The 26,333-nt window shown below is 58.7% G+C and overlaps 4 protein-coding genes across 4 annotated transcripts; 2 read left to right on the top strand and 2 right to left on the bottom strand.

Moving 5' to 3' along the window:
• Positions 1–61: 61 nt before the first annotated feature.
• On the bottom strand, positions 62–11,444 carry PCIF1 (phosphorylated CTD interacting factor 1). The gene is made up of 17 exons (XM_054274419.1): positions 11,387–11,444; positions 11,058–11,166; positions 8,244–8,382; positions 7,939–8,063; positions 7,429–7,566; positions 7,131–7,261; positions 6,766–6,920; positions 6,399–6,546; positions 6,131–6,214; positions 5,284–5,383; positions 4,976–5,138; positions 3,679–3,851; positions 3,164–3,250; positions 2,464–2,648; positions 2,275–2,368; positions 1,888–2,063; positions 62–1,125 (listed from the first exon to the last, which is right to left on the bottom strand). Exons 3-17 carry the CDS (start codon positions 8,365–8,367, stop codon positions 873–875), a joined length of 2,136 nt encoding a protein of 711 aa, XP_054130394.1. The 5' UTR covers positions 8,368–8,382; positions 11,058–11,166; positions 11,387–11,444; the 3' UTR covers positions 62–872.
• Positions 11,445–13,250: 1,806 nt separating this feature from the next.
• Positions 13,251–17,591, top strand: PLTP (phospholipid transfer protein). Its single transcript, XM_054274420.1, has 16 exons — positions 13,251–13,354; positions 14,112–14,227; positions 14,427–14,526; positions 14,600–14,728; positions 14,850–15,005; positions 15,148–15,211; positions 15,378–15,441; positions 15,557–15,648; positions 15,782–15,958; positions 16,101–16,160; positions 16,253–16,414; positions 16,585–16,652; positions 16,728–16,770; positions 16,924–16,987; positions 17,073–17,149; positions 17,244–17,591. Exons 2-16 carry the CDS (start codon positions 14,119–14,121, stop codon positions 17,382–17,384), a joined length of 1,506 nt encoding a protein of 501 aa, XP_054130395.1. The 5' UTR covers positions 13,251–13,354; positions 14,112–14,118; the 3' UTR covers positions 17,385–17,591.
• Positions 17,592–17,862: 271 nt separating this feature from the next.
• Positions 17,863–22,065, bottom strand: CTSA (cathepsin A). The gene is made up of 15 exons (XM_054274421.1): positions 21,991–22,065; positions 21,620–21,780; positions 21,437–21,548; positions 21,268–21,318; positions 20,908–20,994; positions 20,659–20,814; positions 20,264–20,355; positions 19,880–19,964; positions 19,681–19,772; positions 19,444–19,522; positions 19,157–19,305; positions 19,010–19,085; positions 18,812–18,901; positions 18,593–18,694; positions 17,863–18,461 (listed from the first exon to the last, which is right to left on the bottom strand). Exons 2-15 carry the CDS (start codon positions 21,778–21,780, stop codon positions 18,378–18,380), a joined length of 1,416 nt encoding a protein of 471 aa, XP_054130396.1. The 5' UTR covers positions 21,991–22,065; the 3' UTR covers positions 17,863–18,377.
• A 554-nt stretch (positions 22,066–22,619) lies between these two features.
• NEURL2 (neuralized E3 ubiquitin protein ligase 2) lies at positions 22,620–24,775 on the top strand. Its single transcript, XM_054274422.1, has 2 exons — positions 22,620–23,319; positions 24,637–24,775. Exons 1-2 carry the CDS (start codon positions 22,644–22,646, stop codon positions 24,750–24,752), a joined length of 792 nt encoding a protein of 263 aa, XP_054130397.1. The 5' UTR covers positions 22,620–22,643; the 3' UTR covers positions 24,753–24,775.
• The last annotated feature ends 1,558 nt before the right edge of the window (positions 24,776–26,333 follow it).

Below are 26,333 nucleotides of genomic sequence, written 5' to 3'. Positions count from 1 at the left end.
GACCAGACAGGGGTGAGCACAGACCCCCATACACCAAAGAAGGCAAGTCATGGACACAAGCAGAGCTGTATGCTGGTTTTAATGTTCCTAAGAACTAGGAAACAGAAATCAAAAATAGATTTTGCTCTTCTTGATAAAAGTAATAAAATGGTTAGCGGTGTTAAATTAATCCTTACAAAACAAAACCCAAGGAGGTTAAATAAAGCCCGGAGGCTCCGCATAAAAACCACAATGACTACAAAAACAGCTGCAAAGACATCTTTACACACCAAATAAACTCTTCTCCTCTGCTCCTCTCCTCTCCAGGACACAATGTCAGCGAACACAGGACTCACACATGAGAAAGAAACACAGATGCGATGGGAGCAGCCCCACGAGGAGCGTGGGCGCCACAGACAGAACTATTTACACTATGGACACGGAGCCGTGCTGGGGCCAGTCCGGCCGCAGGAGCCCCCGGGCTCTGCCCGTCCCTCTCCTGCCGGGGCCCCTCCGGCCGCGGCGCTCAGCGCCCAGCACTCGCGCTTGCCATCCGTCCCTCCATCTGTTCCACCGTCCTTCTGCCTGCCCACGCGCGCGTCCCAGCTCTGGCCGTCCCTTCCCTCGGCGCTCCGGCGTCGCGGAGCTGCCGGCTCCTCCTGCCGCGCCGCGCTCCCTCGCCCTGCTGAGGGCCGTGGCTGAGCCTCCTCTCCCACCGGCCGCCGGACGCTCCCGGCTCCTGGGGGCTGGCGTGCAGTTCGCAGAGGAGAGCGGGTGCCGTGGAGCTGCTGCGCAGGAGTCCCGGGCCGTGCTGCGCAGCCAGCAGTCTCTGCTGCCCCGGCCAGCCTCCCCCGGGGCCACCGGCACCTCCCCTGCTGCCTCGCACCTCTGCCTTAGTTGGGATTAGTCTCTCGGCTGCTGCTCTGCTCTCGGCCCAGCTCCCGCTCTTTGTCCGCTGTGGAGGAGGAGGAGGAGGATGAGGACGAGGAGGAGGAAGACGAGGAGCTGAGGGTTCGGCCCGAATGCTTGTAGGCTGCAACGAGCTCCTGCAGCCGCTCCGGCGTGGGCTCCCACTTGGCAAAGCCGGCGCTGTTCTGCAGGAAGAGGACGGCTGTGTTGTGCACAGCCTTGTAGTACATCTCCTCCCTGCAAGGGAAGAGCACAGGCATCAGCACCTCCCCTGGCCCCCGCCCAAAACCCTCAACACCTGCTCCTCCTCTTCCTGCCTTCACTAGGACAAGTATTTGTCCCATCCTTTCTCTTATTATTCTGAGCAGAACGGAGGCACGGTGCAGCCTTAGTGAGTTCTGAGTATAGTAGAGGCTCCTAAGCTTCCAAAGGGAAGAAACACTGATGGTGCAGAGTCCCATTGCTGCCTACCAGCACACGCATGTGCTGGAACCTTGCTGTCCCTGCAGAGGGGAATCAGCACAGTGAGGCATCAGTCCTAAGCAGGTAAGAAATTCAGTGTTCTGGCACCTGTTGCTTAAACAAGCTGCTGCTCACACTTGTTGCCTCAGCAGCAGAGCAGAGACCAGCCTGCCCCACTGGGGACCAAACCCCCACTGACTGCCCCTTGCCTCTGCTCTCCCAGTGACATCCAGCTGCTGCAGCACAAGCAGCTACCGGGCCTGAGGGCTGGCAGAAGCACAGATCAGAGCCACAGGTGTGACCTGTTCCAGCTGGACTCGTGCCCGAGGCACACACCTCTCACAAGCTAAACTTAGCAGTCATTAAACAGACGTTGAATTCACCATGCTGTCTGCCCATCCTAAACACCCAAAGCGATGATGCGCTGCACTTGTCCTTGCCTGCTCCCTGCTTCCCACTGATTTCAGCCTGGGAGAGGATATTTCTGTCACACAGCTTCAGAGCTGTGTTCCCAGAGGATCTGAGAACAAAGCCTACTTTTTGCAGACGTGCTGGGACCCGCTGCGGTACTCGTGATCGAAGGCCGGCAGGATGAGCTGGTGTCGCTTGAACTTGCTCTGCTCCATGCGCGTCAGGGCTGGCGTGGGGGGGTCCCGCCACTCAGGGATGAAGACAATGAAGGAGAGCGGCTCGCTGGAGCTCTCCAGCAGTTTCTAGTGCAACAAGAAAAGGAACAATCTCAGCACTGACTGAGCAATGACGTATTGAATCAGTCCTACAGAAAGGAAATGCTTCTGATTTAAGAGCAGTGCCCAGGACAGTGACACTGTCCTCTGTCCATGCCCTCAGGGCGCAGGAGTGGTGGGGAGCAGAGGATGGACAGCACAGCTCCATCCCAAACAACCCCACTGTGAGCACACATACCTCAAAGTGAGAGACCATGGCATCCATCAGCTCCTCACAGAACGGAGGATTTGCCTCAAAAGAACCACTTATAGGGAAGAAATCCAGGCATGGGCTGGAGAAAGAAGCAAAGATCCCCATCAGCTCATCCTGAGTCATCTCACGGGCATGCACCCACACCCACGCAGAGCAAGGGAACGCAATACTCACCCCCTGGATCCAAAATACCCGTCTGTGTCCAAGAAGGCTGAACAGTACTGTTTAAAATAGCAATTCAGGGGCGAGGCAAAGCATTCAAAACTCACTCCAAAGAGCTTGTGGAGGGCTTCAAAGATGTGCACGGGAAGTGCCCCTTGCAGACCAGTCCCTTCATACAGCCCCACACCGAACATCATCTGAGGAGAGCAAACCCTGGTGAGCTGTGCCAGCACTCGCTGTTCCTGCTGTTCCCTTCACTGACCATGGACCCAGGGCCACATGTCCATGCACCCACTCCTCTAGGTATGCAGGGCCCCCTCATCCTTTCTCAAATTCGTGTATGTATGCATGGGTCCCTGCATTCTTGGGTCCCTGCATGTACCCAAGAATGCTCCTTAGAGATTTTATCCAACTCTGACCCCACAAAACCATAAGTTTTCTCTTGTACCCAAGTGACCCTTCAGCTGCCCTCAGAGTCAAAAGCTACTGAAGGTTTCCTTCACAAAGATCTTTACCCACACTGAGGTCTCGTGTCAAGACCACAACTGCTGCCCAGTCCACAGTCCTACCTCAGCATAGCATGAGGAGACTACAGACCCAGTTTAAACCCCATGTTGCTCCAGGCTCCCAAAGCTGTGACCCTTTCCCAGAGCAAAGACAAGTTCCCAGTGCTGCCAAGGCTTTCTGATGTACAGCTGTGGTGAGATCGTACCTGATATCGACGGAGAAGGCACCAAACCCTGGGCAGGAACTTTTCAAAGCCTGAGTCGTCGATGCAGCTGTACCGATAAAGAAGCCACTGGAAGAGAAAGCCCAGCCATTGAAGACATCAGGAACAGCCAAGCTATGGTGATACACTCACATTGTGACAGGGAGAGGGAGGCTGAGGAGCAGGTGGGCTCTTCAGGGAGTTGTCAGCACATCTGCTGTCACTGCGTGAGCCACCAGCTTGTCACTAACACAAAATGAATGAACCACCACAGCAGCACGTGTCTCTCAGCAAGGGCCGCCTTGGTTTGAGTACAATGTTCTGGCAGCACAACATTTATTCAGAGCACACACCCAACACCTGGGAAATACTCCCAGCAGAGCCTGACCCCAGCTAAGGTGAGAGTAGCTGTCCTCATGGCCATGGCAGTGTGTGCCAGCCCTGCAGGGTCAGCTGGCCAGCCTCTGCCCAGGAGATGACCCTGCCCCAGGGGCAGCAGAGCAGTGCCCAGCCCTTACCAGCTTGCTGAAGTAGTTGCGGCTCACTTTGACCATCTCCCCCTTGTAGCGCACACACGCCACGTTGTTCTCCATGTGCATCTCCACGCTAGGCAGTGGTGGGGAGGGGATGGCCAGTCTCACGGGGTAGCAGTACACCAGCCTGTCCTGGACCTCAGGAGCTTCCACCTCAGCTGTGGAGAATGAACAGAAAGGCAGCCTGTGAGAAGCCAAGGGTATTCAGGACCAATCTTCAGTCCACCTCAAAAGACACAGCAAACCAAAAAGGGCTGAAGAATACGGTGGTCCTCCCAAAAAACCACCATGGTGGTCCCTCACAGATGTTGTAGGCAGCTACCTAGGTTCAAAGCTGATTCCTCAATGCAGACAGCACACAGCCACCGGAGAGTACTGAGGCATGTTCCAAACAAACAAAACCTTCTTTTTGTAGCTACTGTTTCTTATTTCAGTTTGCCCCAAACTCATCCAGAGCACAATAAAAATTCACAGGCAGCCAAATGCAGGAGGCAAAGGAATCTCCCTGCACCTTGTGGTTATCCATTGCCTCAGCTTCAGGGAGAGCTCATAAATCAGCTGGAAGGAATCTCTTGACTTAATGGGATTGGAAGATAAGCATCAAAAACAATGGCAAGAGGCAGGCATTGGGACCTGAAGGGAGCCTGAGGAGAGCCAGGACCCAAAAGGGAAAAGGACTACAGACAGTGGCAATGAAAGGAGCAGACCCCATGGAGGAAGAAAAAGCTGACTAGAGAGAGATATACAGACGTGAACGAAAGAAAGAACAGAGGAAAGATCAAGGAACACAAACTCTGCCAAGAAAGGGTGCACAGTGACAAGCTGGGAGGCAGAGGGGTGCTCAAAACACAAGAAACGTGGCAAATGAGAATAAAGGGAGAACACTCAGCATTATTAAGGGGGTGTCAGCTGTCTGCAGGAATTCATGAAGCAGCAAAGCAAAAAAGCATGGTCCAGTGAAATGAATGAATGAATGCCCTGCGCAGTGTGACCTGCTCCTAACAAGCCACTTCATCCTGGCAAATCACATATTTGTAGTATCTGATGTTACAGCTGGTCACAGCACCTGATGGAAGACAGCCTGCCACTGCACACATATTGTGACTGAAAGCTGAGGCCTATGTTGGACTGGCTGTTTCTTACTTTGAAACACAGACTTTCTAACATTTGGAGACAGAGCTGCCCTCCCAACAGGTAACACTCTCTGAATAGGGACAGCCAGACCACGGGGCCTTTAACTGCAGTGCTGCAGCTCTACAGCTCCTCAAAGCTGGCTGCATACCAGAGATATTGTTCTCTTTGAGTATGGCAAGATGCTTCTCCCGGATGCGCTTGACGTATTCCAGGGATATGTAGTAAATTTTACTGCAGATGCCTTCCACAGAGTCCTTGGCTGCAGCAGACACGTGGGGCCCACACTGTTTGCGTAAGTGCTCCAGGCGGTCCTGTGGAAACAGAGAACCACGGTCTCTCACATGGCCACCACTGGCTCTCCAGAGGTCTTCAGTGTCTCCAGAAAGACCTGTACCTGTCCCCACATGTCCCCTCCCCAGCTCCCTGTGCCCAGCCACACATCAGTGGTACACTGACCATGTAGTCCTCCTTGGAGGCAGAATGGTCCCGTCGCAGCCAGCTGAAGGTGTCCTCCACATTCCACTTCACCACCTTCCTGCTGTCTGGGGAAGCACTCCTACAAAAACAGAGGCAAAATTTAACTCACAGCTGCACAGCCAGATATTCCACCCCCTTCCAAAGTTTTCTATCACTGGGGAATGTGGACACTGTCACTTGTCAAGGCCCATCCCTGTCACTCCCCTCCATTCTCTGGAAATGCCTTCCAGACATTTGCATGATTGCGGACTGCTATATTCTCTCCAAAACTTGGTGTAGCTGGCTGCTGTCCTCTCTGCAACAGGAGAGGCCCAAAAAGCCTTTATTTTTCATGGCACTGGTCCATTTTGACACTGCCTCTAATCTTCCATTACTGCTAGGGGCTTGTGACTCTGAGAAACCTACCCTGTTTACAAGCTTCTCCTTTCCCCCACAAGGTTCTCCCCAACTCTCTTCCTCAGTTCTGTCTCCTGTGGCAGAACTGGTCAGAAAAACTCTACCTTGTATGCAAAATGCCACTCTAAGCTTGTTGCTCTGTAACAGCAGTGAGTGCTCAAGCACTCCTGATTTTATCTCAGGGATAACAAAAGACATTCCACACCCAGTACTTCATTGTCTCCACACACACTCAGCTCCCCAGTATTACATTTTACAGTAACAGTAATTATCAAAAGGTGGCTCCAGCACTACTGTTTTTCTTCTGTATGTTCCCAACATTGCTCTTCCTCAATAACATTATGCCCAGTGCTGGATAAAGCAGGATGAGAAGCCCCTATAGTCCTTTTGTCTTTTCTGAACGTGACAGCACTGCGAGAAGAGCTCCCACCTGGATTCAATCAGTCGTTTCGCAGCCTCAGCATACTTGAAGAGCAGCCTCTTGGCTTCCTCTCGGAACTTAATTCTGGATAACCTGAGGTAAGTTAAATTCATATGCATGAGTCTCACAAAGGCATGGAAAACAGGTTCAGTTCCCCAGCTTTCCTTCACCAGCATCCAAACAAAGGGAAGCACCACAGCGGAACCGTGGCAGGTAAATCACCAGACCAGACTGACCCAGAACCATCCCAACAAAGTGCTCTGTCTGTGAACAATACCTGATGGGAATGTCATTCATGATCTCTCTGAACATGGAAGGAGACACTACTGGCTCGCAGTCACTCGGGAGAAGAGGATCTGTCCCTTTATCAACCACTTTTCTCTCCAACATCCAGCGGTTAAATGACTCCCTTGGGGGGTCAATCCCTGCAGATGCACAGAAGAAGGATCTAATCAATACAATACAGAAATGCCCAGTGGCTCTGATAAGGATCATCACACAAAGTTCTGCCTAATCACTTAACCAACAATGCCACAGAGTATAACCATCACAAAAAGAGAACACAGGGACTAGACAGGCATAAAACAAAAGTCAGATCACCAGAACACTAGAACTGAGAAGGAAATCAAAGGAACCCAACTCACCTTCTCGCTGCTGGCAGAGCTCACGGTAATGCTGCCTCAGCTTGAGAATGAGCTGGGACCGGAGCAGCTCCACCTCAGGGTGTGGAGAAAGCACTTCTGATGGTGCCCTCTGCTTAATCACAGCATTTGTCTGAATATCCAGGTCCCAGTATACTCTGTGGCAGAAGCAAATGTCATCAGGATAACCAGATCACTGGCTAATTATCAAATATTACTTTTAAAGATGCTTCCTTGGGCTGTTTCACCAGCCAGGAAACCAAACTATCAAGACTCCTGGCAGTGATTTATCCCTCAGGTTTCTTGAAACCCGTGTGTCTCAAACACTTTACTGAGAAAGGAACAGAATACAAATGGACACAACTCACTCAGTTGGTCGTAGAAGAGCTGCCTGCTGTTTGTCTTCAGGTGAAACACACCATGCCTTCAAAACAGAGGTTCCTGGAATACTGGGAGAGCTGGGGACTGGCTGAGCAGCTGGGTTCCCTGGGACATCCGCCTGTGTGTGTGAAAGATTAATTACTCCACCAAAGAGACAGGTCAAGGAGAAGCAGCCCAGTGAATCAAACAGTCCCACACCAGAACACCACGTGGGAGACCCCCATGAGCTCACCAGCTCCCCTTGGTTTCAGGCTGCACATGTTTGTTTCAGAGCACCAAACCCACCTTGGGCTTCTTCACACTGTTGCCACTTGGTGGAACCTCTTCTGAGAACCTCCTCTTCCTCTGCTTGCTCTCCACAGAGGCATCTGCCACCCCACCTTCCAGTGGCATGGGAGCCGCGTTCAGTCCCAGAGGGTCTGACTATGAGAGTCCAAACAACAACAGCACGCGTCAAGCTCACCCACTGCCACTGCAGCATCCCACTGCACTGCTCCCAGCTCCCACATGGATGGAAATAAGGACACCACTAGTCACACCTGCACAAAGCTGAAAGATTCTCTTCTAGATGTCTATATGCTTTTTCAAAATACTTTAATGAGAAAAACTCATCACAAATCCTCCACGCTGATGAGTGGTGCATGACTCCTGGAACAGCAACACCTGACAGAGAAACACTTCCCCAGAATCATGCCAGACAACGGACCGAGCAAGGAGTTTTGAAGGCACACAAGACACCTGTAATCTGAAGACCCCAGTCCTGGCACAGCACTCCCAAGGTGAGTGAGCACTTACTATGACATCGTGCTGTCCCAGCACAGGCATTTCCCACAGAGACTGGTTGGTGAAGCGGTTGAAGTAGTACGGGCGGTTCTCCCGCTTGCTCCAGCACTTCTCCCAGCCAGCCTGCACCAGCTCATCTGAGAGGACAGTGAGAGTCAGGAGGGGAGCATCCCGTATGACAGACCTGCCCTGCAGTGCCCAGTACTGTCACAGCACTCTCTGACACACAGAGCCTTCCTGGCCTCCCTTGGCAGCCTTGTTTCACCCCTCTCCCCACTGCCAGGGCCCTGCAGAACTCCCGAAGGCAGAGTGGGTACCTGGCAGGTCCTGTACCAGGCGCATGGGTTTGGGGGAGCTGGGCTGGTTCTGGTTGGAGGTGCCAGGTGAGTGACTCATGAGAGACGCTTCCTCCGCAGGGCTTCTGTGATTCTCATTGGCCATTTCTCAGCAACCACACTGGAAAAAACAGAGTAATATCCAGTGTTACAGCAGGAAAGGTCCCAGATCTGCTTGGCATACTCAGGTGTAGCAATAAAAGTTCATTCGGATAATAAAACAGGGATTGACCAGTCCACACAAACTGCACCTAAGCCCTGAAAAACACCTTGTTATCTTGGATACAACGAGCTATGAGGAATGCTCAGTGTTAAACGGGGTTACCCAGGGTGTTCTTCAGGGCAGCATTCAAAATAGTCCCTTTTCAGCTAGATCTCTCCAAAGAGTGAAGCATCAGATTGTAAAAAATAACATAACCTCCTCTGTGATTATGTGCCACCTTCTGCCACACCAATACCACTGGCCAGGTCTGATGTTATCCTCAGAGACAGTTTGAATCAACTCACACACACATAACTGCACATCATTTCAACAAAAGGCTTTCATTAAAAAAAAAAATCTGCTATATAAAATAGCCCTGGAGGTTCACTAACAATTTCTGTGGTTCAGAAAACCACAGGCTGGGAGTCAGGAGCTCCCGAATTATTACCCTCTGCATGTCCCAGGCTGACACGTCCTAGTGCTAGTCCTAGTCCCACAAGCAGGGCCTCAGCCAGCTGTTTTGGCCCTTGCTGCTTTTTCATCTGCATAACAACAGTTATGCAAAAGAAGGTCTGTTGGAACAATAAAGCTCCTCTTAATCATAATTTAATGTTGCCAGCTGGAGAGAAACAGCCAGGCTTTTCCTCTCTTAGTCACCACTCTTCCCCTGGGGAAGTTTCTGAAACAGCGCCACAGATTGCTCTTCTCTGGCAGCCCGAAATGCATTGGCAATGAACTGGGGGGAAACAAGGCATTTTACATAATTCCCAGCTACCTCAGACACTTAACTCTATTCAGGCTTTGGAGACACCCCACAGCACACACCAGCACAGTCAAGGCAGCAGCAGCACAGTGCTGTGTATAGTGTGCTCCTCACCTGAGCAGCACACTACCTGACAGCAGGAGCCACGTACAGGAGCTCTCCAATAAAAACTCTGGATTTTTTGGGGCTGTCACTGGGATTTGAAGCCTTCACTGCCCTTCCTGTGCATAAAGGCCAGTGGCTATTTCAGCAGAACAGAATGGCAGGAGCAAACAGTGGTCAAGAGCGAGTGGCCAGTAGCTCAGCTGCCCACAGCATTGGCTGAGATCAGCACTGAGGAACTCGACTCCTTCAGCACCTCGGAAGATGTTTCCATCCTTCCAGGCAGGGTACACAAAGGAAGGTGTGGGACACTGTGACACCTGGAGTTTGGGTCTCTGCCCCAGAGCAAGGCGGTAATGCCTCATGCCTGCGGCAGAGCGCAGGACACAACAGGGGACCTTTAACGGCCTCAGCAGTGAGCGTTGTGCAATCTCACACTCCCTCCTGAACTCCAACCCCACCGTGTCCTTACAGACACTTCACAAACGTGCCAAGGGGAGCTGGGCCAGCGGCAGCAGCTCAGGCTCGTGTCAGCCCGTGGGTACAGGGACCCTGGAGATGGCAGGGCTGTGAGGAAGGAGCACAGGGAAGCTCTGAAGGTTTAGTCCCTCTTCCTCAAACTAAAGCTACACTTGCACATGCAGCTGCTGCTGTGTCCTGCACGTTACACAGAGCACAGCCTGGAGTGAACTGGTGTGTACTGGGGGACCAGAGCTCCCAAAGTCATGATTGTCAGGATTCACAGACAGCACTGGGCACGGAGCCCTGGCCAGCTTGGATGGCACATGCCAGCTCCAGTGACCTGCCAGTGTTTTTCACCATCCATCACTCAAAAGAGCTGTCAAATAGGGTGACTGGCTCTGCCTCCTCCCATTTATGGATAAACTGGAATGGTGGAAGTAGCCAAGAAGTTTTATCACTTGATCTGTGTTAACAAGTATTAAATCCAAGTACCCTTAAGGTCTGGGAAAAGGAAACAACCAAACTAACAGGAATCCTGGCAGAAGCCACTCTACTTTTATGTAACTACACTGGGACTTAGACAGTGACAGGGATCCAGAGGAAGCATTTTATGGTGATTACGGTATGTTTTTATACACCATGGCAATGCATACAGTGCTTCACAAACACAGTACAACGCTGTCCCTGCCCAGAGAGCTTACAACCTAGAGCAGCAGCACAACCAGAGACCACAGCGAGGGGTAAGGAGACACAGAGTAAAGAAGTACAGCAAACAGGACCGGTATTTGTTTCCATTTCACCGAGGTAGAATTTTGTACAAGACAACAGCAAATGCAGACAAAGGAGATCAGCGACAGCCCCCCGGGACAACCCCGCGGCTCCGCGGCTCTCCCCCATCCCAGAACCACGGCTGCTCCAGGAGGCTGGGAGCCAGGCCATCGCCTCCTCCATCGGCACCCATCCCCGTTCCGAGCGCCGGCCGGCGGGCCCGGAGCTGAGCAGCGCAGCGCTCCCGGGGCACCACGGGCACTGGGCACCGGGGCACCGTGTCTGAGCGGGGAAGCGGCCGGGAACCTCCTGGGGCTGCCCTGCCGGCGGCGAAGATGGCACGGAGCTCCTCGGCGCGGCGGGCCGGGGCCGGCGGGCGGCCACGGGCACCCAGCGAGTGCGGAGAGGAGGCGGCGACGGCGACAACTCTGCAGTCTGGCCGGGAGCGGTCCGGGGGCGCGGCCTAAGCGGGGCGGCGGCCGGCCGGGCGGGTACTTACGGTGGCGGGCTGCCTGGCGGGACGCGTGGCCGTCGCTCCGTACTCGCCGCTGGCGCGCCGGGGCCGCATCCTCATAGCGGGGCGTCCCGCGCCTGGCCCGCGGGGGCGGCTGCGGAGACAGGAGCCCGTTACGGCGCCGCGGGGAGGGGCCGCGCGACGCGCAGGCGCGGCGGGGGCGCGGCGGCGGGAGCGCGGCGGCAGTAGCGGCCGCGCTCTAAGATGGCGGCCGCGGGCCTGCGCCGCCTCCCCTCCGCCGCCCGCGCGCCGCCGCCGGTCCCCGCCGCCTCCTCCTGCACGGCGGGCCGCGGCCACGCGGTCGCGCCGCTTACCTGGGCGTGAGGCTAGGGGCTGCAGGCACCGGGCACCGCTGCGTCCGCCACCGCCGCCGCCCCACCTCCGCCTCGCCCGCCCCGCCGCCGCCATCTTGCGCCGGGGCCGCGGGTGTGGAGCGCATGCGCGAAGCTGAACCCGCGCTTGGGGGAATTACGTGGAGCATGCGCAAAGGCTGCGCGGTCACCCCGCCCACCCGGCGCCATCTTTGTGGCGGGCGCCGCCCCGCGGTGGCTGCGGAGCGGTCCCGGTCCTGCCCGCGCTGTGGTGGAGCCGCTCCGTGCGGGCCGGCCCCGCCTCCTGCCCGCCGCGGGCGGTTCCCGGCACTGACAGGGCGCGGCCGCAGCGGTCGCCACCAAAGGGCCTTTGAAGAGCGGCGGCGCCGGGGCGGGGTGGCGGCCGGGCCGGGGGGGCTGCATTGATGTGGGGGCGCGGGGCTTCCGCCGCCCGCCGGGCACAGCGGTTGCTCCCGCTGCGCTTCAGCCCAGGCCGGCCTTGGCAGCCGCTGCCTGTCCCGGCGGTCCCTCGGGCGCAGCGCTGACATGTCCCTCCCCACACTATTGCCGTGGCCGTTCCCCGTCCCGCGGGTCCCGGTGACAGCCGGCGGGCGCTGGCAGTCGCTCCCTTGTCCTGCGGCTGCTGCTCCACAGCATATGCTGGAGGATGGCACGGGACGTGGAAGGAGGACATGGCTGTTACTGGGGGCTCCTTGGGGGCCGCAGGACCCCTCGCAGCCGGCGGAGCTTCTGCCACATTCTCCTAGCAGAGCACCCGTCCTGCCTCGGCTGCAGCTCCCTGGGCCGCCGCTGGCCGGTGCTGGCCCACGGCCCTCGGTGAAGACGAGATGGGGAAACTGCGAGGCCTCTCCTGCCCTTTTCTCCTGGGATATCCCTGCTGCCCAGCTTTCCAAGGGGTTTCCCATCTCCCGGAGTCCTGCCCTCTGCTCCGGGAGCATCGGGGTCAGTTTAATGAGTTAATGCTGGCGCTGCAGTTCTGGGGGGATAAGTGCTGTGTAAGCACTGAGGCTCCCGTTTTGGGCTTCCAGCAGCCCAGCTCCGCTGCCCAGAGCACCGATAACCCCCCGGGGCACAAAGGGCGGCTCAGACCGACCCCTGAGGGCAGAGGGGATTCTCTGAAGGGACAGTGAAACTCCAGCCTTGGAGCGAGGGAACTCAAGTGGCCGAGGGGGTGGTGAGGGCAGGGGCAGACTCTCGGCGTGGCTCGACCAGGCAGGATTACCGGGAGGGAGCCCCGGGCTGAGGAGCTGCCCGTCTTTTCCATGGGCACTCATGGGGACACTCCGGCAGTGCCCATCTCGGTGCTGCGATCCCGGAGCCAGCCCAGCTGCCGCTAACACACGGGGCTAGGCCATCCAGAGGCACATCCTGCAGAGCCAGTGCTGCCTGCCTGGGGGTCCGGGCAGTCCTGAGGCTCCGCAGCTTCTCTGCTCAGGTTCATGTTACAGACGGCCATGAACCAGCCCCCAGCAGCACCCCCGGCCCCCGGGTCTGCACTGAAGCTGGGATAGCTGAGCACTAGCAGGAGATTCATAACACAGACTGGGAGTCCCCAATAGCCCAGGCCCTCCCGGACATTGCCGTTTGCACGGGGGGTGCCGGAGAGATCCGTGGCTGTGGCTGCGTGTGCCGGACGCGGGGAGCGGTGTTTTCGGGGGGAGGAAGGCTTCGTGTCCAGCCTGGAGGTGGCCAGGCGAGCCGCTGTCTGTGCCGGTGCTGGCAGCCAGCCGGGCTCGGCGGGACACAGACCTGCATCCTCCCCGTCCGTCCGTCCGTCCCGCTGTCTCCTCCCAGCTGTGAGCCCACAAGGAGTGGCAGTTGGGGGCTATATAAAGGCAGGGAAACCTCAGCCAGCTCAAAAGAAAGTCTTGGAGCTGGTGGTGTTCTCCCTCCCTCCTGCCTTCACGTGATTCAGCTTCCCCACGCCGGGAGCCGAGGACAAGCCTCGCTGTAAGTACCCGAACTGAGCCGGCATTGTGTGGGGGAGCCCCCAGCCGCTGGGCAGGACGGTGGCTCCGGGCCCCGGGGAAGGGGATCCCCCATCCTCTCCCTTCATAGAATTGGAGGATAAAGCTGTGGGGGAGCCCCGTCCCATCACACAGCCTCGGGGAGGGAGTCCCCATCCTCTCAGAGAACTGAGGGAAGCTGTGGGGGAGCCCCGTCCCATCCCACAGGCTCGCACGGAGCTCTGCCTGTTGCTGCGGGATGGACGGGCTCCAGCTCCGTCTCAAACCAGCCTAGGGGCAGGCGGCACATCTCGGGGGGGCTGTGAGGGTTGTGGGACGGCCCCACGGGCGAGGGCTCGCTCCTCTGCGAGCTGCTGGGGCTCCCCGCCGCAGCAGCACGCACGGAGCTGGCTCCTGTTCTGCGGTTTGGGGAGCGGGGAAGCGCTGGAGTGGGTGTTCCCCGATGTGGGACCCTCGGGCTCCACAGCGCCAGTGCGGGGGCTTGTGCACAGTGCCCTGGGGTGGCAGCTGTGCCCCTCATGGGCTGCTGGGCCAGAGGTTTCGGGCAAAGGCGACCTGGGCAGCACTGGGGGGTTTCAGGGAGAACAGTGGACCCGTGGGGTGCTCCTTGGAGCTATCCCCTGCCCTGGGCAGGTTGGACAGCAGCTGCTTCCCTTCCAGTGTGTCCCCTGGGCCTGTCTGTGCTGACACCCGTGTATGTCCCCTGGCCAATCGATGCTGACCCTGCTCTCTGCCTCCAGGTGCGAGATGGCTGCCCGCGGCTGCCTCCTTCTTCTCTTTCTGCCCTCGCTGGTCACAGCTTCACACAGCCCTCCTGGCTGTAAGATCCGGATTACTTCCAAGGGGCTGGACCTGGGTAAGGGGCCGGCCAGGATGTCTCAGTCTGGGAAAGAGGGACATTGGGCACCGTCCTGTCCTGGGGTCTGTGCTTGTGTAGGGTTCTGCCCGCACTGCTGCACCATGGGGTGGCCGGGGAGCAGTGGGGGCTGTCAGGGGGGATGCTGCCAGCAGGGCATGTCCCCGCACGTCCCAGCCCAGCCTCGTTTTCCCTGCAGTGAAGCAGGAGGGGCTGCGCTTTGTGGAGCAGGAACTGCAGAACATCACCGTGTCGGACCTGCATGGGAGTGAGGGGCAGTTCCAGTACAACATCAGCCAGTGAGTGCTGCCTGCTGCCCACGGCTTCCCACGTCCATCTGTCTGTCTAACCACTCCTGTCCCCTCCCTGCAGGGTCAAGGTGACGGACCTGCAGCTGGCCTCTTCAGACCTGAACTTCCAGCCCCAGCAGCACCTTGTCTTCAACATCAGCAATGCTTCCATTAGCCTACGCTTCCGCAGGCAGCTGCTCTACTGGTTCTTGTGAGCTGCGTCCCCTTCCTCCTGCTCTGGGTGCTAGCCCACCCCATAGCTGTGCTTGCTGGGTGCCACAGGTGCCTTGCTGTGGCTTGTGTGCTCCTCTCATCTGCTTTCCTATGTCTAGCTACGACATTGGGTCCATCAATGCCTCTGCGGATGGTGTCCACATCTACACAGTGCTGCAGCTGGCCAAGGATGAGGCTGGGCGCCTCAAGATCTCCAATATGACCTGCAGCGCCTCCATAGCGAGAATGCACGCTGGCTTCTCTGGCACACTCAGGTACACCTGACCCCTCTGTGTGTGTCTGGCTCCCTGACCCCCTTCCCACATCTTCAGTGCTTCCTCAGCCCAGCTGTGTGCTGCAATGGGCACAGAGCCACAGGGAGAACAGGCAGTGCAGAACCACTCTTGTGTTTTCCAGGAAGGTCTATGAGTTCCTGAGCACCTTCATTGTCACAGGGATGCGCTTCCTCCTCAGCCAGCAGGTACAGCTGAGCACAGAGAGGGGCTGTGGGATGTTAGGGCTTGGCCCTTTGTGTGTGGGAGAGGGCAGAGTTCTATCCTACCCGTCTGCTGGGCCTTGTCCTGCCTCTGCAGCTCCTCATCCAGTTCTGGGAGTAATTCCCCTCAGCCTGGCTCCTTGCCTTACAGATCTGCCCATCCCTGGAGCATGCCAGCCTGGTACTGCTGAACTCTTTGCTGGACACAGTGCCTGGTGTGTGTTGCCCTGGGAAAGGGCCGGATCCCATTCACTGTTGGGCAGACAGGGCTGGGCATCAAGCTGCCAGGCAGCTCCAGGCCAAGTCTCACCAACACATCTTCCCTGGCAGTGAGAAACTACGTGGATGAGCATATTGGGATTGACTACTCCCTCCTACGGGATCCTTCCATCACCACTGACACCCTTGAGCTCGACTTCAAGGTGAACGCTGGGTTCTGCCTTGCTGGTCCTTCCCCATCCTTGTGGAAAAGGCTGTGCCAGCAGGCACGTTGGGCTCCATGGAGCAGGTAGGGCTGCCCCATGGCTGTGGGAACCTCTCCTGCTCTTGGCCCAGGGCATGTTCTTCCCCCGAGTGAGAGAGGACCAGGAGCTGGAGAACCACGCGGTGGAGCCGGTGATCAAGGAGACCGAGCGCATGGTTTATGTTGCCTTCTCCGAGTACTTCTTCGATTCAGCCATGCACTCGTACTTCCAGGCAGGAGTACTGACCATAGAGCTCCAGGGGGAGAAGGTAAGGAGCACCAGACACTCAGACTGTGTGCAGGCAGGAGGGAGGGGTGGGCTGTGTTACAGAGCAAAGGAGGTGCCACATCCAGGGAGCAGCTTTGCTGGGACCTGCAGCAGCGGCTTGCAGTGGTTTGTGCTCTCCACAGGTGCCCAAGGACCTGGAGGTTTTGCTGAGAGCCACATTCTTTGGGACCATCTTCATGCTGGTAAGGAGCCCTCAGATAGGATGGAAGGCATGGCAGAGCCCCAGGACAGAGCCTGCCTTGTGCCTAGCCTCCAACTCACCTGCCTTCCCCAGAGCCCTTCTGTGGATGCTCCGCTGCGGCTGGTGCTGCAGGTCTCTGCTCCCCCACGCTGCACCATCAAACCCTCAGGGACCTCAGTTTCTGTCTCTGCTTTCCTGAACATCTCACTGGTGCCCCCGGACCGCCCACCTGTCCAGCTCTCCAGCATGGCCATGGTGAGAGGGAGCTGGGGCTCCTTGTGCAGTCATCCCACTGTATACAGGAGCAGTGTCCCCATCCTGTGTTGTAAGGCACTGGTGTCACCAAGCAAAGGGACACTGGACCTGTGGCATGAGCTGGTCTGGTTGTCCTCTGCTTGCCACGACTCAGCCCTCTCCCTCCCCAGGAAACCAAGCTGAGTGCCAAGGTGTTTCTGCAAGGGAAGGCGCTGCGTGTGCAGCTAGACCTACGACGGTATGGCTGGGGTGCCATGGGGGTGTGGGGAGGGTCCCCTCCACACCCTACTCACAGCTGCCTCCTTCTGTGCAGGTTCCGCATCTATTCCAAGCAGTCAGCGCTGGAGTCGCTTGCGGTGAGAGCATGGTGATGGCCTGGGAACCCTTCCACCCAGCCACAGCTGGGGTGGGCTGGGGAGAGGCTGTTCATTCAGGTTTCCCCCTTACAGCCCTCCCTGCCCTGGCTGGCAGCTCTGCCACTACACTGACCCCCAGCTCTTCTCCCGCAGCTGTTCTCACTGCAGGCCCCTCTGAAGACCCTGCTGCAGCTGACCATCATGCCCATCATTAACGGTAGGCATCACTGCTCCCACACAACTGGGAGTTTAGGCAGGGTCATAGCAGAGCTCAGCCTCATCCCAGCTCTCCCCCTCTGCAGAGAGGACAAAGAAGGGGGTGCAGATCCCACTGCCCGAAGGCATGGACTTCACCAGGGAGGTGGTCACCAATCACGCGGTACGTGGTGGGATGGGCACAGCCTGTGCCTCCGTGTCCCGCTGGGAAGCGCACTGTCACCTCCAGCCTTGCACTGACCCTCTTCCCTCTGCAGGGATTCCTCACAGTGGGAGCTGATCTCCACTTCTCCAAGGGGCTGCGGGAGGTGATTGAGAAATACCGCCCGGTGCCGACCGCCGCTGCCTACTCCAGCTCCCAGCCTGCAGAGCCCAGCCTGGATCCCAGCTCGCTCTAGCTCTCCTCCCTGGACCAAGGGCAGATGCCGGGCTGGACCCGTAGACTGTAGGTAGGAAGCAGCTTCCCTGGTACCACCAGCACATTGTCAGGGCGTCCAGGCCCTGGTGGGGCGCAGCAAGGTGGAGAGGGTGCTCTGGGAATCCCTGCTGCAGCCCTGCTCATTACACTAATAAACCACCTGACTCCAACCACATGGCCTCATTGCTTGGAGGACATGTCCATGGTGGGGAGATGGAAAGGAGGCAGCTGCTGCCCAGCTTGGGTCCTTGGGAGCAAATGCAGCTCAGTGCAGTGCCAGAGGGCTCAGAGTGACTGTGCTGCTGCCACTTAGGTAGGTCACTCATTTCCAGGATGCAGGGACCCCTGCAGAAAGGGCACAGCTCACAGAGCCCAGGGCTCCCTGGCAAAGGGCATTGGCACTCACTGGTGCTCCTCAGAGAGCGGAGGAAAGCGAAGCAGGGGCTGACACAAAGGCGTGAGGAGGAGCAGAACCGCCTTGGTCAGAGTTTATTGCGAGTTCCTGAAGCACTGCGGGCCCTGGCAGTGGGATTGTTGTGGTAGTGGTGGTAAGCCTCCTTCAGTGGGAGCAGAGGTGGTGGGAGCCAAGGTAGAGGTGTGAGTAGGACCCAGCTGCCCCCTGCTGCTGCTCCTCATAGCCTGCCCAGGCCGTGTGCATGTGGGGCCAAGGGGAAGTGCTGGGGATTGCTCCCTGCCTGGGAGGGGCGCAGCTGCCACCGCAGACAGGGAGGAGGCAAGACAGGAAGCCACAAGGGAGGAGGTTGGCTGCAGCAGGTGCACAACGCCTGTCCCACAAGGACAGAGTCCCCCAGCCCATGCCCCTCACCCTGTCCAGCCGGGGGAGAAGGCTGCAGGCATGACAGGTCCGTGGTGTAGCCGAGCAGCAGCGAGGCCGGGCTGTGCAAGGTGCCGGTGGTGAGGGCGGGTGGGGTGGTGGGAGCAGCTGGAGTGCCGGGCGCTACCTCTGCAGCTCTTAGTAAGGCTGGTTCTTAATGAAGCGGCAGAACATGGTGAAGGCAGCAAGCGGCCGGTCTGTGGGCACCATGTGGCCAGCTCCCTGTAGGAAAGGGACAGTGGTTGGCAGTGTGGGTGGGGTGCTGCTGATATCACCCAACCCTGACTGCAGCCTTGGTATCCAGCACACCCTCCCACAGCCCCATCCCTGGCCCCCAGAGCCCTCAGCCCTACCTTGACAGTGAGGAAAGCGATGTTGGTGAATTCCTTCACAAAGCCACCAATCTGGTTCTCACCGTTTTCCGTGTAGAGCCAGGGTCGGCGAGCCACCTGCACCTGGGAGTAGCAGCAGTGCCTTCAGCACCTGTGGCTGGCCCTGCCCATGCTCCTGCCACAGCCAGCTACAGCACATAGCACATAGTGACTGGCCTGGCCTGGGCCCTGCCCATTTACCTTCTGGCACAGGGAATCCACAAACCACTCATCCCCAAGAAAGTTGCAAGCCATGTCAACGTCCCCGTTGTACACCAGGATTCGGTATTTCTGTGTAGCAGAGAGAGAGTGAGCTGTTGGCAGGGCAGCAGCCCCAGCCAGGTAGGAGGCTGAGCTGGCAGAGAGACTTCCAGGGTCTGTGGGCTCCCTTGCACACACCGTGGCTCCCAGCAGCTTGAGGTACACCTCATTCATCTGCATGTACAGGCGCTTGTAGCTGCGGTTCACCTCGAAGCTGTGGAGGAAGCAATGGCAGCATGTCTGCTCCTTCTCAGAGTAGTCCCTCCCTGCCCACAGCTTGCTCACCTGCACACCTGCCACTCTGGGGCCTCAGGGGAGATGTGCAGAGCCTTCCGCACCTCAGGGGAGTTCAGATACATGCTGGGGGCTGTGGAGTTGGTGCAGGGCGGGTCCATCCGGACCTTCTTTCGGGCCACTGGCATCCGGAACAGGTTCTGGGAGAGTCGGGAGAGTCGCTGTCACAGCAGCACCTGCCCCATGGAGCAGCTGCTTTCTGCCCCTCCTGCCCACAACAGCACAACTGGCTGAACAGAGGCTGCTCACAGCCCAGCAGCATGGGCAGCTCGGCTCACCTGCCGCCAGGAGAACCTCAGTGGCATCCGGATGAAGGAGTTGCCCAGGTCATGTGTGATGAGATAATCACCCTCATATCTGTAGCCAGAGAGAGTATGAGGACAGACTGAAAACCCTGGAGAACAAGGGATAAAGGGCTCTCCTGGGGGGAGTCCTCAGCACCATCCATGTGTCCCAGAGGGGCCCCCTGCCCAGCCCACCATGTCCCTCTGTGCCAGTGCAACCAAAGCCCTCACCTCATGCTCCCGGGGACACCTCCATCACATGGGGCATAGAGGTTGTAGATATTGAGGCCAGACTCCTCTACAATCTGAATCATCTCCCCCATCTGCAAGCAATCACAAAAAGGGTTTGGGACTCAGCAGGACCCTTGTGGACCTGTGGGCCCAGGCACGTTCTGCTGGGCACATGTATAGGGGCTCTGGCTCCCCTCACCTTGAGTGTGCAATTCAGGTTGGAGTTGTCGTGGAAGTTGCACTTCCCCTCGGAGCAGCAATAGGCCTGCAGGTCTTTCCACAGCCTGCGGGCAGAGACCAGGACCACTTGGACCAGGTGGCAACAGTGCCATGACAGCTGCCCTGCAGCTCTCTGCCCAGTGGCCAATAGGCACACAGCTTGGCCCTGTGCCCTCTTTACCCCACAAACAAACCCACCCATGGGAGCTGCCCTGGGACAAGGAGCCACAGCCCAGATGCTGGCCCAGGACAGGCTAGGTGCTGCCCTTGTCTCAACACCACCGACCCAGACAGCCCCAGCCTCAGCTGTGCAGCCATCCTGCTTGCACAGGGATGGCACATCCAGCATTCCCTCTGCTCTTACTCGGTCCCCAGCAGCCCGTGGTAATAGGCAAAGTAAACCAGGGAGTTGTCATTGATCTCATAAGATGAGAGGCCGTTTCCCACAGCGATTCCCTGCGAGGCAAGAAGAAAACAACCCTGTTGTGTTCCAGCTCCCCGCGGGGCAGTCACAGCACAGCAGCCGCAGGCAGGAAGCAGATGTGGAACTGTTTACTCTGCAGAGGGAACAGGGAGGGTTGGGGGTGCCTGAGGACACTCCCCTGGCAGCAGGGACAGACACGTCCACCAGCAGCTGCTGCCAGAACCCCAGGAAGAGATGAAAGGCTGCAGGGACAGGCGTGCCCTGCATCCTAACTGGTCCCACCCTGGCTGTGCCAAGCCCTCTGCTCCCCGTCTGGGCAGAGCCAAGCTGCCCACCTTCAGATTGAGGCTGGGGTCCTGCATCACCCACTCTGCCAGTGTGGGAATGTAGACCCCTCCATAGCTCTCCCCTGTGAGGAAGAGATCATTCTTGGAGTACTCAGGGAAGAGCCGGAGGAAATCCTTGAGTGCCAGGTAGTTGTTGTGAGCAACCTGCAGGGAGAAGGTGGCACGGTCAGGTGGTGAGGCTGCACCCCATAGCCAGGAGTGGGCAGGCAGGGGAGCAGGGATCTCCCAGTCACTTGCCTCCGTGTCATTTGTGCCATACTTCTTGTCATCAGAGTATGAGAAACCGACGCCAGCAGGAGACTCCACGTAGAGGATGTTGGCAATCTGCAAGGACAGCAGAGGAGCCAGCAATGAGGGGAGACCCTCTGGCTCAGGGGGGCCAAGGACTGCTAGCCCCGCCCACGGCAGCACCCACAGGAGCCTGGCCCGCCCCAGGGCTGCACTGGGATGGCCACATTCCTGAGCTGCTCAACAGCACACTCCAGAGGAGGGTGTGTTGGGTGGGAGGGGAGCAGCGGTCATCAGCTCCATGGAGAGAGCAGGAACTGGCTCACAGCCACCCCGTCTCAAAGCCACAAAGAAAAGCAGTGCTTGTACCTTGTTCCATGCGTACTCATTGTACTTCAGTGTGACCCCATCGGGCTGGATCTGAGGAAGAAGGTGGTGACTGATGGGCAAAGCAGGACAGGACACAGTGGGATGGCTCGTGCCACGCAGCCGGTCATCCCCTGAGTCCTTGAGCCACGGGATAGCAGTGACTACTAACCAGGAAGGGGCCATGCTCCTTGAGGAAGCCCTCCATGGAGCTGCAGCCAGGGCCACCGTTCAGCCACAGGACCAGGGGGCTGTTCTGGGGATCGCTCTGGGCCTCCACGAACCTGTGGACATGTAGCTGTGAGTGCCCGGTGCCAGCCGATGCCCCCCCGTCGCCAGGCGCAGTCCCACGTACCAGTAGTGCAGGTACTTGCCCGGCCCGGCGCAGAGGTAGCCCGAGAAGTGGCGGAAGGACGGCTGCTTGGACAGCCCGGGCAGGTAGGTCACCTCATGGTCCCGGGGGGCGGCCCAGCCCAAGCCCAGCAGCAGCAACGACGACAGCAACACTGGCCCCATCTGCGGTGGGCGGAAGGGAAGCTCAGGCTGCTGTCGGCCAGGAACGGCCGCGGCAGCGCCCCGCGAGCGCCCGGGTCCGCCTGCCCCGGCCCGGCCCCCCCCACTCAGGGCTGACCCCCGTCCCGGCCCAGCCGGCTCCCCTGGCGCCGGTCCCGGTCCCTCCACCCCGTCCTCCCCGGTCTCGTCCCGGCGCCCCCCGGTCCCGCTGACCGCGGCCGCTCCCGGCGCGGCGCTCGCAGGCGGCGGTCACGGCGGGCACATGACACGAGCCCATATGACCTGCGGCCCTCACGTGAGCGGGGCGTGGCCCCACGGCGGCCAATCAGCGCCCCGGGGCCGGCCGGCCCCGCCCCGGCCCTGCCCGCGCACGTGGGAGCGGCCCCGGACCGGGACCGGGACAGTGGGGAGGGGACACCGATGGAGCCCCATACCCAAACGGGGTGCCGGTGGGCACTACCGGGCACCACCGGCCATAGCTGGGTGCCACCGGGCACAGCTGGGCGCCCACCCAGCACCGCCGGGTAAAGCCGGGCATCTCCCGGCACTGCCAGTCATCGCCGTGGGGTGACCACTGGCCGCTGCTGGCTATAGCTGGTACCACTGGGCACCACCGGGCACTGCTAGCTGCTGCTGGACAGTATGGGCACAGCCAGGCACCCTGGCCCAGGTGGCAGCTGGACAGTCCAGGGTGGAATGTCTGTGTGTGTAGTTTGGGCCCGGTTGTGCCCAGCAGCCACAGGGCCCCCCGAACCGCCCCCATGGCACCAGGACCCCCCTTGAGCCCTCCGATTGTCCCTCCCAGCCGGGCTGTCAGCACCTCACGGCAGCTGTGACAGGGACAGTTAAAAATAGCTCGGGCAGCAATGGCTGCCCGGTGCCGGCTTGCTGCACGCTTCCACCACATCCACGGCGCCAACATCCGCCTGGACGCCTCGCACACACAAGCCACACGGGTGGAGAGCTTCGCCAACGGGCTCTGCTTCAGCCAGGAGCCTCTGGCACCCGGGCAGATCTTCCTGGTGGAGATAGAAGAGAAGGAGCTGGGCTGGTGCGGGCACTTGCGCGTGGGACTGACAGCTCGTGACCCCCAGAGCCTGGAGGTAGTGCCTGAGTACTCGCTGCCGGACCTGGTCAGCCTGGGGGACACCTGGGTGTTTGCCATCACCCGCAACCACAACCGCGTGGTGCTGGAGGGGGAGCAGGCGCAGCCGCGGGGGCGGCCCTGGGAGCCCTTCCTGCTGATCGAGCGGGTGCGGATCCCGCGGGACACGCTGGTGGGACGCAGCCGGCCCGGCCGCTACAGCCACATCCTGGATGAGCTGTTCAAGACGAACGTGCTGCCCGCCACCGCCCGGCGCAGTCGCATCGGGGTGCTGTACGCCCCGCAGCCCGACGGCACCGCCGACATGCACATCGTCATCAACGGCGAGGACATGGGCCCGAGCGCCCGCGGCCTGCCCGCCTCCCGCCCGCTCTACGCCGTCATCGACGTCTTTGCCTCCACCAAGAGCGTCCGGGTGATCCCCGTGGATTATGGCTGTAGGTACCTGTGCCCCTCCCTGCTGCGTGGGGGAGCTCTGGTGGGGTCATGCCGTAGTCACCAACAGAGGGAAGGTTGGCGTGTGCCACTGGGCAGAGGGACACAGGGGGTAAGAGGGCACAGGAAAGCCTCTGGTCCTTGTGGAGCACAGGTGAGATTCACAGTATCACTGCTGGGCAGTGTCTGATGAAAGCTCTACCGTGAGTGCTGTGCTGGGGCCAAGGGAGAGACCCCCCGGCCACCCTTCCCGAGCAGAGTGATAGGGTTGGGTGTTTGGGGCTGTCCCACAGCTGTGAGGCCTTGCTGTGCCCAGCCTTGCCTACAGCACGTGGCAGCCAGAGCCAGCTAAGATCCTGCCCTGGCATCAAAACATCCACCTACACCCACCAGGGCTCAGCACAGGGCGCCCACGCGCCTGCTGTGTGCCCCAGACATGATGTTCCCTGGGCAGGCACCCTGTGATGCCATCGGAGCCTGGGCATTAGCCCGTGTCCCTTGGCTTGCTGGGAGGGACCACGCTAATAAGTGCCAATTAGCACCACGCTGGAAAAATGAGGAGATGGATCAGGTGAGACAGAGCCAGAAGAAGAGCTAGAGCCAGAGTACTGCCTGCCCTCAGCACTGGGAACCACTGCTTCACATGCTGGTGTCACGAGCAGCTGCGTCTGTCCCAAGGCTGGAACCTGGTATTCTCCCTGGTGTAACAGCTGAGGAGAGTAGTGGCTGCAGCAGACAGTACCCATGCTGCTGAGCCACCCATGGCTCTGGGAAGTCGTATCACAGGAGCAGGAACCAGGCAGATTCTGTGCAGGTGCCCAAGGGGATGGTTCTCATGGTAGTCTGCCCCAAAGGAATGTTGGGCACTGTCTCTGCAGGCAGTGCAGTCCCAGCCTGCACTCACTCAGCAGCTTGCTGCTGGGGCCAGTGCAGGCAGACCAAAGCAGTGGGATGGAAAAGAAGCACAGCATGGGTGTGTGAGACCCTGGGAAGTTGCTTGACAGCCACAAGAGAAAGAAATGCAAATCAGCTACAGTCAAACACAGCTTGGGCACATAACTGTCTCTCAGCCTTCCTCCTAATAACGGGAAGAGCTTTGCTGCCCGGGGCCCTTGAGCTTCCAGCCCTGCTGGAGCAGCCTGGCACCAGCCCCCGCACAGCCAGTTTGAGCCCAGGGCAGGAGGATGCCACAGAACAAACTCACCCACCACTGCCTTTAACCAGAGTGCCTCTGAGAAGCTCTGCCAGCTCCTCCACCCCCTGTGCTCAGCCTCCCTGCTGACTTGCCCGGCTCAGGTAGACTCTCTGTTCTCTTGCAGTTCCTTCCCTGCAGACCCTGTGCCGGCTGGTTATCCAGAAACACATTGTGCACCGCCTGGCCATCGATGGCCTGGACTTGCCCCCGCTACTCAAGAGCTCCTGCCAACATGAGTGAGGTATTGAGGGTGCTGCTGGGCTGCCCCCCACGTCAACAGCCCCCAGGGATGGCTGCCTGGCAGGCTCTGTGCCCCTCCCTGCCCACTCACCCCAGCGTGTGCTGCTGAAGGGCTGGCATGAGAGCAGAGCAAAGTGGGGTTGGGATTTTCCCCACACTGATGGTGTGGCATGCCCAGAGCACAGACAGGGGGATTGATGTGGGTCAGAGACTGCAATAAAGTGCTTCCAGACAAGACTCTGTCAACGGAGGCTTGGGGGGCTGGGACCCCCTGTGCTTTTCCCCTTGTGGGAGCAGTTCCCCCACTAGTGAGGAAGGGAGCACAGGCCACAGCCCTGTGGGGTTCAGGACATGTCCCTGGAATTATACTGGGACTGTCAGGGTGGATCAGAGCGGGTGGAGCGTGGGAGGGCACAGCACAGCACAGCGCTCACGTGGAGGTAACTTAGAGCCGGACACTCATCCTGGGCAGTTTCACTCTTGGGAAAGATGTTTACCCAGAGAATGATGAGTTATTTCCTGTGTGTTCAGCTTGGAGGGGGACGAGTCAGATGCGGCAGCACCCAGATAGCAGTGCTGGCAGCAGCCCTTGCTTGGGCACGTGTCTGTGGCCACAGAGCCAGTCACAGTGACCTGGTGTGGGGCACAGCCATCCTGACTTGGAGCTCCATGCCCTCAGCTCTGTGCCCTCAGCCAGACCCTTCAGCCCCTGGCAGGTGAGGATGGCATCCTGCAGTGCCTGTGGCAGGCTGGAGGGGAGGCAGGGTGGCAGCTGGGCAGAGGAACAGCCTGGAGGGGAGAGGTCTCCTAAAATCAGAGGGGTTCCAGAAAGATAGCAAAGGGGCTGGCAAAGCCTTCCAGGCCTCTTCCACAGCACAACCAAAGGGGAAACAAGCAGCTCTGAGCTGACAAAAAGATGTTTTAAAGAAACACGATGCTATATTTAGTCAGAGACTCGATAGTATCAGATCATGTTACAAAACTCATGCTCAAAGGAAATCCCCAGCCCTCAACCACAGCCAAGTCCATCAACACCAAAGTGTTAATGAAGAAATTGCTAAAGTCGATGTGAAAACATGGACAGCGACCAAACCACAGCAATGGAGCGAGGTCTGTGACATTCCCTGCTATGTCCCAACAACAGGCTGGGAGCTGCTGGGGCTGGATGGGGCTGGGGAGCTCACCACTCCAGAGCAGTTCCCACAGAGGAGGGAGTTTGCACACAGGCTGTTTTCCCTCCCCCACCCTTGCTCGAAGCCTTTGCTCCCCACCTCCCTGCAGTGTTATCTGCCCGGCAGTGACCCCTGCACACGAGGGCGGGTTCCTGTTTCTTGAGGAATTGAGAGCAGCTGCTGCAGCCAGACAAACAACACCCCTGCTCTGCAAGGGGCTGCAGCCCAGTGGGGTTGCAGGGATTCAGGAGCTGCCACCTGAGGCACCACAGGACGGCTGAGGAGCACTGCCCAAAGCCCTGCTGATTCCCCGTGCTCTGTTCCCTGGGCAGGGAGGGGTGGCTGCAGCTGGCACAGGGACAGGCTCAGCTCCCAAACAACACCAGGGTGATTTATTGGCTCAGTTGCA

This window comes from Melozone crissalis, unplaced genomic scaffold (genome assembly GCF_028551555.1).
Source record: "Melozone crissalis strain CALT ecotype California unplaced genomic scaffold, PUWL_Pcris_2 ptg000017l_1, whole genome shotgun sequence".
Lineage (NCBI taxonomy): Eukaryota > Metazoa > Chordata > Aves > Passeriformes > Passerellidae > Melozone > Melozone crissalis.
This window is presented reverse-complemented; position numbering and strand designations above follow the sequence as displayed.